Source organism: Calidris pugnax, unplaced genomic scaffold (assembly GCF_001431845.1).
Source record: "Calidris pugnax isolate Ruff unplaced genomic scaffold, ASM143184v1 scaffold64, whole genome shotgun sequence".
In the NCBI taxonomy this organism is placed as follows: domain Eukaryota; kingdom Metazoa; phylum Chordata; class Aves; order Charadriiformes; family Scolopacidae; genus Calidris; species Calidris pugnax.
In genome coordinates, this window is record NW_015090784.1 from 596,391 (window position 1) to 608,608 (window position 12,218).

Genomic DNA, 12,218 nt, shown 5'->3' on the forward strand with positions numbered 1-12,218 from the left:
GAAATCAGCGAAGCTTCACATAAATGCAAGGATTTATTATAGGATTGGGGTTCAAGGCTGTATTTTTATCACAAACTTCTAGTTATATGTAAAACCCACCTGCTCCTCAGTATTGTGCACCTTCTATGCAGTACGCCGCCGCATTGGGCAATATGCTGCCTTGGGTTTGTTTTGTATGTGTATAATACATACACAAATAAAAAGTATCACCTGCAAATAATATTTGGAATGTTAAAGACACAAAATGTAAACATTTTATTTGGCAGTTGTTTCAAACAGGTGAATAAATAAATGGAAAAGTACATCTTAATATTCTTTATAGCAACAGATGCAGTTGCACACATATTTACATACTGTGGATGCAAAGAACAGTTAATTTAATTTCTTTTTGTTAAAAAATGCAACTTCCAACACCACTAGACTTGACAATTAAAGATGAAGATACTAGTAATACTTTGTTCTAGCAATCTCAACTTTTAAAGGCATTCATTTGGAAGTAAGATACGAGAGTCGTCATGCATTTAGTTCATTTTGTCCACTTATGGTAGAAAGTCTGATGTAATCTCAGAATTAGGAGTGTCATGCGCTTAAGTCAACTATGACATGTTTATAAATCAGTGTAGTTCCCTTAAAACTTGAAGCAAAGAGAAAATCTCGTTTATCAATGGAGACATGTATGAAAGATCTTGGTGCCTGCACATTTAATTCTTGAAACTTCACAAATTTTGCCTTTTCAGCATCCCAATAATAGACTTGAGTGAAAGAATAATCACTTCCAAGAATGGCATATTGGTAATTGCTGATCTGAAGCGGCTGGAATACCATTGACCCTCGGGATGGCATCCTTTGTAAATCCAGAAATGCCGAGCCACCCCATTTCATTACTTTAGAGTCCCCAATAAATCTTGTTAAGCAAATGTATACGTCCTCTTTCACCTTGAAATGTTTCACTGCGTATGCATCTTCCATATCTTGGATATCAAAACGCTTAACAAATTCATTCGATCCTTTGTTCCATTGATATATGACAGGTCTTTGGGAACTACTTGACAGAATTAAATGTGGTTTGCCGGATATTTCAAGATACTCCACATCAGTGTCTCTGTACCAGGCGTGCAGAGACTGATGGGAATAGAATCCATTCCCATTCCATTTGTAAACCGTGGTGAAACCAGCTTTTGAACTGTCTGCAACAACAAAATACCAGTCTTCGGCAATCCTGAACGTTTCAATGTCATTGGGTTTTCGGATTTTAAGGATTTCAATATCTTGGATTTTTATGAACTTATTAGCAAAAATATCTCTTTTGTATATGTGGGAGCCTCCAAAGAGCTGGGCGACAATGACATACAGCTGACTCTCAATAACTATAGGCTTACACACAACAGTTGAAGTTCCTGGAAAAACAAAAGCAAAAGAGAGGGTTAGCACCACTTTTGGGCGGGCTGTGGCAACGTGACTTGTGGAGCAGTGTTTGTACCTGTAATGTTGTCGTAGTTCCTGAACATCACTTCTACATGGTCCCATTCCAGAAAGATGCATTTTCCAGTAAAAGGCTGAGCAATAACCACGTGTTCGTCATTCATGTATGAGAAGGTATCTACTGACAGAGACTGGTACGGCAGGGACTGATAAACTTCAAACTCTGCAAAAGTGCACACAACGTGATAATTACAGAGATGCTTTCCATGGTGGACTGAAAAACATCTGCTTAGCAGTTACCAATTTATTACAAATTACAGTATTTCCCCACTAGTCCAGTTTTCCTGTTGATAAAGGAGCACTCCAACTTGCTTTTCAATTAAAAGAGGTGCCGGTTTATGTCCCAGTTCTCCAAATTTTTACACAGCATATTAAAGTCTGAGCAGAAGCTGCAATACAGGACCCTAAGTGATTCGCTTGTCAGCCTTACACCTGCCCAGAATTCCTATGGATTTTAGTGGAAGCTCCATCCCGTGCACAGACCTCCTGCAAAAATGGACCCTAGAATAAAAAAACATATGTAGCTTTGTGGCTTTAATTTAACAAGTTTAAATAATTGGAAGCACATTTACCTGTGATAATGCAATCGAACTCTTTTGGGGAGAGGCTGTTGATTTTTCGCTTCTTGTACTCTGGTGGGCTTTCACAGTAAATGTCTTCTACGGTGGCGTTGGTGCTGCCCAGCCACTCCACCAGCCACTTCAGTTTGCAGTCGCAGTTGAAGGCGTTGCCTCTGAGATCCCTACAACAACAAATCACACACTGACAAAGAGGATTCGGCGGAGGTTTCCTCCTCGCGGGACAACAACAGACTGGGCCCCTGTTAAATATGGGCCTTCTTGCTTATTCTCAATTAATGACTTCCTGGTTTAATTGGTCCTGACCCATACTTCAGACTACACAGCAGAACCCACATGGATTAAATTCTGTTAGGGAAATCAGCTTGATATCAGTAGGAAATTTTTGCTGATTTCCCAAGTTTACAGGTGCCCACAAGCCTTCCACCTGCTGGCCCCACGTTTTGGGAGGTTGTTCCTTTGGGATTAGCCTTTCTCAGTAAGAGCGTTCTCGTGACCCAGACTGGGATTAACACAACATGTGGTCACTCAGTCAGGACATGGTGTCTCCCTTAGGTACACTCATTTTGGGCGTTAGGAGACACCAGCGAAGGGCCCTGCCAGGGCAGGCTGCAGCCCACCTCCCCCTTACAGCCAGCGGGCAAGCCACGTCCTGCACTCGGTAGCCCAGGTCAGGCGGCAGAGAACTCGGTGTGTTGTCAACAGGACACATTTCAGCGAAGCAACTGCAGGATTCCCCTGCCACTCTCTATTTTGTATTTTTCCTGGTATTTAAATTATCTATTTAAACTGGGGTTAATGTTTTGGTTGCGGTTAGCTTTAGTATGGGATAGGGTATGTACTCAGAGCCATGCTTTTGTGATCAAAGATCACCTTCCCACAAATGACTTACACACAGGAACGTCACTCCATTCAGTATCTTCCACCCTCCCCTCATGCCACACTCTCTCATGCATCCCTTTCTTCTCACCCACTAACTCTTAATGAACATGCAGCTCTCTTGAACAGCTACTACCAATATTACTTATCTTCATAACCGGTGGAATATTCCAAACTAAAGCAAATTACCAACACCAGCAGACAAAACCCCAGCACACCCATATGGGGTAGTCTCTGCCCAGCAAAAGGATCCCATTACTGGCTCTTGGTTTGAATGGTCGCTCACAATGTCCTCTAAAACCCCCTCTTTATAGTTTTCATATAATTAATAGATTAATTAATTGCTTTCTTACACATTTGTTAAAGAATCCAAGCCTTTGAATATGTCTTTTGGAAGCGACTGGAGATTATTATTTGCGAGACTCCTGGAAAAGAAGACACTTCAGCATCAGCGCTAGTTCATGAAATCACACATTTTTGCAAAGTGTAGTAATACTGTATGGGCTTTTTTCCTTAAAGAAAAGACCCCTGGCACTCTCCAGCACTTAGCTGTGCGAGGCTGCTTTTAAGAACAGCTCGTGTACTTTGTGACTCTCTCTTCCACTGAAACGCCGTGTCTCCTCCTGCTTCCTGGCTCTGCAGCATCTCCAGAGCTTCCCTCGGCAGGCAAAAGCCAGGGCAATCACCACTGGGGGCTCGCCAACACCACTATTTTAAAACAATTAGTCACAATGGCATCTACTGATGATGATACCAGTACGTGGTGTGCACATTACTGCAGTTTCCCCGCTTTCCTGTACCTCTTCTGGAAGCAAAATCTCAATACTAAGCTTCGTTCCATTGGACTTGGGCTGAGCTCATGGTTTTTGGAAATCAGCGCTAATGGACAAGAAATCGCTGATCAGTGTGAATGCCTTTCCTGGAATATGTGTGTGTGTGTGTGATCAGCAAAAGCTTGCCATTAATTCCCAGTTTTGAATGTTGGGAGATCTCGTTTAAATTCAGCTGTACTGGTTTTGCAGCTGGGAAGAGTGAGGGGTGATGCCAGCCGGCCCCACACCAGCCACATATCACATCTCTGTCAGACACCGCCGGGTGAGGCCACCAAAGCTCCGGGGTCCCCGAGATGTCACTGAGGGCAGGGCAGGAAAAGAATAATGCTGTAGGGTACAGCTTATGCCTCTTTGGGTTAACAGCATTATTTACTACTTCTGAGAAGACATGAAAATGGAAAGAAATGTTTCTAGTTTAGGACCCCAGTTAGAACCTGTAGGTCTTAAGACTTAGAAGCCCTTCTGTTTTCGCCTGTAAACATAAAAAGTTATTATCTCCAGTTTCTCTAGCCAAGCAAAGCCACTTAGGCATATACTTAAATTCAGGAATAGTAAATAGGGGATGATGCCGATAGTCCCTTCTGACCTCACTGCTTCCCGAGCACCTCTTTGGGGTGTGTATCTATTTGTGTGTGTATCTATTTGGGGGGTGTATGCTATTTTTCTTTAATTTTCCTTCTCTTAAATCTGCTCCAAGCACAACACAAATTGTTGTGTACTGAAACATACAAGGTGGCTCCCTTTTACAAACAGGACACACTGAGATTATCAAAGGTAGCTGCAGTATAACAATACGTGTGGTTGGGTGGCTTCCTGCATTGCCACAGTTACCTGGTGAGAGGGAAGCCAACAGAATAAATAGAACAAAGTCCATCTTCTCCTCTGACTTCATGGAGCTCATTTGTATGCATATTTACTAGGGTTCTTTTTAACAGATGTGATGTACACAAGCAGGCTCCTGTTTCTGGAATGAGCGATGCCCCAGGGTGCCCGGTGATGGTTCCTCACCTCTCTGCGCCGTTTCCCCAGGGGTGGGGAGCGGTTCTGGGAGCAGATCAAACCGGGCACCTTCTGTGGTTAATGGTGCAGTTATTGTCTGCAAATTCCTCATTGTCCTTAGGAATAGTGCCCCACGGGCAACGGCAGCACCATGCACAGATCTGTGGCCCAAAAGCATCCACGCAGCCACAGGCAAACCACCCGGCTGTCCGGCAGGTGTTTGCTCTGGTGGAAGTGCTGAAGCACCCCAGGAACCAGCGGGACGGGGCAGACGGGGGTTGCTCTGGGGCTGTGTGCTCTGCGGAGGAGAAACTGCGCCTTCCTCTCTGAAGAAGAGCAATTTGCTCCCTGGCAGCAACGGCTACTAAATAAGTAAATGAATATGATAAATAATGTACTGGACCCATTTGTGAATATAAAGCTATTCATGTGCATAAATATTTTGAAGACAGGGTCCCAGTTACCAGCCTTATCCAATTATCTGCCTTTTTTAACAATACTGTCATTATGCCTATACCTCTAATGGGGATTTTAATGGGATTTGCACAGCCTGTTTATTACCTTTTCCCCCTCTTTCCTCTTCCCCTCGAGCCATTCTCTCAGTGACTATACAGAGGAGTGGTCACAGCAGGCTGGGTGTCAGCCAGCCCCGAGTCTTGTCTCTTCTGACCAAAAAGGGAAGAGTAAGTGTTTTATGGTACATTTACTATGTGGTGGAGGATGTGGTGAACTGCAATTCAACTGCTGTATTTATGCATTAAGTATTTAAGATGGAACCTTTTCTTTCTCTCCTCTGTCAAAACATATGAAAGAAGAAGTTAAATGACCGTGTTTCCGAACGCTCTTGGAGGTTTTTGTGCTAAGGCCAGGAGGTCAGAACCCACTCCCCTGACATGACACACACCCCCAGATAAATGCTCCAGGATGCAGATGCTGAGGGCTGGGTATAACCCCATGTCGGGCACGCTCCCGATGCTTTACCCTCCTTCCCTTACTTCTTGTGGAAACACAAAGATTAACATTCCAATTAAACTGGTAGTAATATCGCCTAAACAAATGCGAACAGCTATACATCAAAATGCAAAGTTAAACAACACAGTGGCTCCGTTATGACATTAAACATACCAAGCAACATATTCAACTGCTGTACTTACAGGTGAATTAAAGATTTCAGTCCTCTGAAAGTATTCCTTGAAATTGATTTAATGCTGTTGTTCTCTATGAACCTGTAAGGGGTCGTAAAGTCATTCTGGTTAAAGCAATGCCTGGAACTTGGAAGCCCACCCACTCCACTCAATAATGCCACAAAATAGACATTTGTCCACTCACAAATATTCTAGGTGAGGAAGGCCCATGAAGGCATCGTCACTAATAACATCAAAAGTGTTGGATGTAAACAACCTGCATAGAGAGATGCGAAACAGAAGACCGTTAGGTTATTGGCACCTTTGGAAAATGGTCCAGCAAACCACGGTGGCCACCTCCCCACTGTCACGGGCCGTGGGGTGCCAGCCCAGGAGCGCAAGCCCCATGGGCTGCACCACGGGCCCCAGGGGTGGGGAGCGGTTCTGGGAGCAGATCAAACCGGGCACCTTCTGTGGTTAATGGTGCAGTTATTGTCTGCAAATTCCTCATTGTCCTTAGGAATAGTGCCCCACGGGCAACGGCAGCACCATGCACAGATCTGTGGCCCAAAAGCATCCACGCAGCCACAGGCAAACCACCCGGCTGTCCGGCAGGTGTTTGCTCTGGTGGAAGTGCTGAAGCACCCCAGGAACCAGCGGGACGGGGCAGACGGGGGTTGCTCTGGGGCTGTGTGCTCTGCGGAGGAGAAACTGCGCCTTCCTCTCTGAAGAAGAGCAATTTGCTCCCTGGCAGCAACGGCTACTAAATAAGTAAATGAATATGATAAATAATGTACTGGACCCATTTGTGAATATAAAGCTATTCATGTGCATAAATATTTTGAAGACAGGGTCCCAGTTACCAGCCTTATCCAATTATCTGCCTTTTTTAACAATACTGTCATTATGCCTATACCTCTAATGGGGATTTTAATGGGATTTGCACAGCCTGTTTATTACCTTTTCCCCCTCTTTCCTCTTCCCCTCGAGCCATTCTCTCAGTGACTATACAGAGGAGTGGTCACAGCAGGCTGGGTGTCAGCCAGCCCCGAGTCTTGTCTCTTCTGACCAAAAAGGGAAGAGTAAGTGTTTTATGGTACATTTACTATGTGGTGGAGGATGTGGTGAACTGCAATTCAACTGCTGTATTTATGCATTAAGTATTTAAGATGGAACCTTTTCTTTCTCTCCTCTGTCAAAACATATGAAAGAAGAAGTTAAATGACCGTGTTTCCGAACGCTCTTGGAGGTTTTTGTGCTAAGGCCAGGAGGTCAGAACCCACTCCCCTGACATGACACACACCCCCAGATAAATGCTCCAGGATGCAGATGCTGAGGGCTGGGTATAACCCCATGTCGGGCACGCTCCCGATGCTTTACCCTCCTTCCCTTACTTCTTGTGGAAACACAAAGATTAACATTCCAATTAAACTGCTAGTAATATCGCCTAAACAAATGCGAACAGCTATACATCAAAACGCAAAGAAACAACACAGTGGCTCCGTTATGACATTAAACATACCAAGCAACATATTCAACTGCTGTACTTACAGGTGAATTAAAGATTTCAGTCCTCTGAAAGTATTCCTTGAAATTGATTTAATGCTGTTGTTCTCTATGAACCTGTAAGGGGTCGTAAAGTCATTCTGGTTAAAGCAATGCCTGGAACTTGGAAGCCCACCCACTCCACTCAATAATGCCACAAAATAGACATTTGTCCACTCACAAATATTCTAGGTGAGGAAGGCCCATGAAGGCATCGTCACTAATAACATCAAAAGTGTTGGATGTAAACAACCTGCATAGAGAGATGCGAAACAGAAGACCGTTAGGTTATTGGCACCTTTGGAAAATGGTCCAGCAAACCACGGTGGCCACCTCCCCACTGTCACGGGCCGTGGGGTGCCAGCCCAGGAGCGCAAGCCCCATGGGCTGCACCACGGGCTGGTGCAAAGGGAAGGACCCAACAACTTGTTGCTTTCGCTACCAGGGCCATCTGATAAAATTGCATTGACTTCTGTGGGACGTAGGCGTGGGTTTGTTGTGCCAGTCAAACACTGGGACTGTACGAGCGCCGCTGGAGACAATGAGATGTTGGTTGGAGTAGGGGAGCTGTGACCTGTGCTGCAGAACAGACAGGTCCTGTCAGCCCAGGGCAAGCACCCGGCTGCTGCTCCAGAGAGCGGCTGGATTCACACCGCCGACAGGCAGGGAAATCCCTCGACTCAGTGAGCGTATTTGACCTGAGGGTACTGGGAAGTTACTGACAAAAAAACGTAAAATCTCTTCATTTAGTCAGCGTTCAAATCAGAACTATTTTTAAGACCACGTTATACCTGCTGGAGATAGCTCTGGGTCTGTGCATGTATCTGTCATCCATCTAGCAGTAAAAATACCATCAACACACTTTATTTTATGTCATTTTATAAGCATTAAAAGTGGACTGGAAAAAGCGCTGTTTTTTCCAGCTTTATTTATGCTTAGCAGCCATGTTTGCATTTGTCCACTTTAACTGAGCTCTGGACCATCACACCCTTACTGTATGCTGAGGCACTGTCAAGTGTGATGCACTGAAGTTTACCCCAGAGGAATACTAGAGACACATCTATATTTTATTCAGTTGGACCTGATGGATAAATAGATTTACACTATGACATCCTCAGGCATTCAGGAATTCAACATTTCCAAGTACGAATTAATACAGTTAATGAGTTAATCTTGTAGTTTGAAGTCTGCATTCAGAATAAATTGCAGTTGGTTTATTTTCTCACTTGGCTGTTGCAGACTCTGCTTCTGCCACTTTAAATACGCTCCTATATCTGTACAAAAAATATAAGCAGGAAATTTTTTTGTTAGAGGGAATAAGTGATTTGGCAAAATCTCTAAAGCAGGAGACCAAGTTAGTAAATCTGCTGCCTGCAACCAATTTCACTTTTCTGATGTGATGCCACTGGGTAATTTCTCCTTTCCTGCGCGCTGGGAGCGCAGCGAGAGGGTGGCAACTTCTCAGAGAGCAGGGCTAATGGCTAATGCAGAGCTGGCCAGGCTCAGGGCACGGGTCTCGCACTGGGGGAGCTGCTTTGCCTCCCATCCCAAACCTCCCCCCAGCGGCTGGATCACGCGTATTCGATGCTCAAAAGTGACTTTTTTCCCCACTCTCTGACCTCAAACCCCGGATTTGCCTGCTCTGGGACCCTCCAGCCACGACTACCCCCCTCCTTTCTATGTCACTTGTCCATAAGGGCAGCCCCAGCCCATGGTACAGGGCGTTACGGGGGCTGGAGAGGGGAGCAGGGGGTTTCTCCCCGCTGAGGGAACGCTCCTGCTGGCACTTTGCCGTAGCCGTGCCGGTCCTTCCACACTGCTCTAGAGGAAAAGCTCTCCTGGCCTGGGACCCTGGTGTGCAGCACAACGAGACCCTGGCTCTTCCAGAGACCACTGCCACTACTACAGTCACGCCAGTAGTAAATAATAACAGAGGCGGGAATATTCCACCCTTAGAAACGTGTGCCTGGAGAGACCCAATTACAGTTGGACTCTAAAAATGTAATGCTCTAGACTATTATGTAAAAATACATATAGGTTGCTGATTCTCGCTATTGGCTAAATTAAACCTACCAACACAGCTCTAGAATCGTGCAAAGCTAAAACTTACTGTCATTTTTAATTAGCCTGAGCTCTCCATATTATTTCCCTCGCTATCTCCTGCCAAAGGTGGCAGTTTTTCTTCCCCACTTGTAAACTGGAGCATTGGCCCCACAGAGGGGATCCCACTCCCCTGGTCTGTGTGTGCCTGGGACCCGGAGCCTGACGCCCCGGGGCTGGCGAGCAGCTGGGCTACCATGTTAGAGACAGAGCTGGAAAAGCGTCGGGCAGTATTTTTAGAAATGCCAGGGAGCAGAAGTAAGTAATCTGTGGATTCTTGGCACCATTTTAACAGATCCCTCACGGAACGAAACCCGCTCCTCTGGGGCAGGAGGAGGTGTTGCAGCCGGGCCCCTGCGTGTCGGTGGGCACACAGCAGGTCCTGCCTGGTTGCCACGGCTCGGACCCCAGCGGCCACCGCCGGGGGCACGGCCCCGCTGCAATCACTCCAGATAGAAAGAGGGTGCCTGTCCTACCCCCCTGCCCAGGCCTGTCCCCCCGGCAGCGGGATGGCCAAGGGGAGGGGGGGGATCGGAGCCAGGAGTGGGGTGTCCTGCTGGCTCCCTCCCGACGGGAGCCCCACCGGTTCCTCCTTCTGTGCCTGCTCTGAAGGGCCCATTGCAGGCACTGCCTGGAATATGTCCCTTTTTGTGATGTGTGACCACCTGGGAGAAAGCTTGGCGGCAACAGAGCTCCACGGAGAAGCATTTAGGTTTCCATAGTAACGGCAGTTACCTATTTACCCTGTATCCAGCCCCCGTAGGTCTGCACCTCCTCATGGGCTCCGCAGGAGGTAGCCGAGGGGCATGGGTGGATGCAGCCCCAGAACACCCCATCCCACCCCCACCAGGGCTGGGCAGCCCGGGCACGTCCCCTTTGGGTTTGGTGACACGGGGGTGTCTGCCCGGGCTGCTGGGCCGGGGCCCGGTGGGGGGGCTGGCAGTGCCCCCCGCGCCCCCGAATGGCTCACCCTTACGTAAGGCCGTGCCCACACTCCTCCCCGAGCCTGCAAAAATCCTCATCCACAGACCCCCCCAGACTCCCTCCCTGCCTACACCCCCGGGCGGCTCCTCGCTCTGAAATAACCCTTTACATTTTTTAATCAATCATTACTTTTGGGGGTTGGTTTTTTCTTTCCCCAAGAACATGGAATAACAAACGGGGTCAAATCCAGGCGCTCTGGAGGCACAGCCCCCCCACCGAAGGGACCGAACTTCCACAGAAGTCAATGGCAATTTTAGAGGGAGAGGGGCTCCCGGACCCGTCCCACTGCAGGGAAGGGCCTGATCCGGGGGGGCCGAGCCCGCAGCCAGCGTGGGGGAGGCTGCAAACGGGCCCGTTTACACTGGGATCAGGCCCCAGGACTGCAAGAGAGAAACAGGAATAGTTGTTGCAATGCTCAAGTCCCTGCTGTAATGTTAATTAACGCCTAATGAAGCTAGCATGCGCTCTGTCACTGAAAGCTCCAGCATGTCACCGTTCCGAGCAGCCCCGACAACACGCAGCCTCGCACAGCGCCCGGTACATGCACTTGGAAACAATCAAACATGCACTGACTCCACATCGCTAAAAACTCTTCTATTTCGTCATCTAATGAACCTTCTCCTGCCATTTTTTATGAAATTCATACTCAGACCCCTCCTAAAATATTCATGGCTACATACACATTTCATAACAAAAAATTGTATCATATAAATATTTCTCACAGAAGCTGCAGAGATGGTGTGAGCAAAAAACTCCCTTCTGGGATTTTAGTAAAAGCAGATCTCACAAAGGATCTGGAAAGAAGAAAAAAACAACCTTATATTAATGTAGTCTCATATATCCATGGTTATAATACTCATCTGGTCATCACAGAGAAATTTATTTATGTAAGTAAAAAAAAAAAAACCAAGAACACAAAAAAAATGCATGTTACAGGTTTCATGTAGTATAGAAGAAGGTATAAAATGGCATATGTGCAGACAGACAGACAGACAGATGAGAGAGATGTGAAAATCAGGACTGAAGGATGCAGCACAATTTTCACACATTAGCTGATGGCTCGGAATGCTGGGGGGGCTCCCTGCAGCAACCAGCCCTCCGTACGCACTGAAAACACCACACAGCCGACTTCATTTTAAATCATAAATCAAATAAGCAAATGCTTACAGCCCTTACAGTGAGATAACATCAGGCGGAACGCTGCGAGGAATAGATCTGGCATTTTCACATAAAGCATTATCTTTGGTACAAGTGCACCAGGCAGGACATTTTGGCTTCACTGGCTTCTTCCCTTCAGTCAGCAAAAGCACAGATAAAAGGCATAAGAAATAAGCAATTCTTCTAAAGGGTCTGCTGGCATTTCCCATTCTTTTGATCCGCTCTCGTTCCAGCCAGTTGAAAGAATATCCCAAAACATGAACAGGGGTTCTTTATTCAGCCATTGGATGTCTTTTCTCTAAGTCCAGGTCAGTGTTTGTCTCTGCTTCCCCAACCCTTTTCTTTCTCTTTCACTCTGGCTCTGTAGGCAGAAACCTGCAGCTGAGCTGTACGTTTCCACTCGCTCAGGCAACGGGCTGCTCAGAGGAGAGACCTGCGAGGTGCTGGGAGATGGGGAAAATCCAACCGGCTGAAGGGAGAGAGAGACATAAAAAAAAAAAAAAAAAAAAAAAAAAAAAAAAAAAAAAAAAAAAACT

The 12,218-nt window shown here is 46.5% G+C and overlaps 1 protein-coding gene across 3 annotated transcripts in view; it reads right to left on the minus strand.

Annotated features, from left to right (window-relative positions):
- Positions 1-222: 222 nt before the first annotated feature.
- The window catches only part of LGI1 (leucine-rich, glioma inactivated 1), a 25,675-nt gene continuing 13,679 nt past the window's right edge, over positions 223-12,218 (minus strand). Inside the window, exons 2-9 of one of the 3 annotated variants that reach the window (XM_014965984.1) lie at positions 11,701-12,151; positions 11,247-11,318; positions 7,622-7,693; positions 7,447-7,518; positions 3,293-3,364; positions 2,055-2,224; positions 1,481-1,645; positions 223-1,397 (exon numbers count right to left, since the gene is read on the minus strand). In XM_014965984.1, coding sequence (XP_014821470.1) covers positions 580-1,397; positions 1,481-1,645; positions 2,055-2,224; positions 3,293-3,364; positions 7,447-7,518; positions 7,622-7,693; positions 11,247-11,318; positions 11,701-11,891 — 1,632 coding nt within the window. In that variant the 5' untranslated portion in view covers positions 11,892-12,151 and the 3' untranslated portion in view covers positions 223-579. Of the gene's footprint in view, positions 1,398-1,480; positions 1,646-2,054; positions 2,225-3,292; positions 3,365-5,925; positions 5,998-6,100; positions 6,243-7,446; positions 7,519-7,621; positions 7,694-11,246; positions 11,319-11,691; positions 12,152-12,218 lie in introns of those variants that run through there. The other 2 variants (XM_014966000.1, XM_014965990.1) reach the window with 2 other exon arrangements.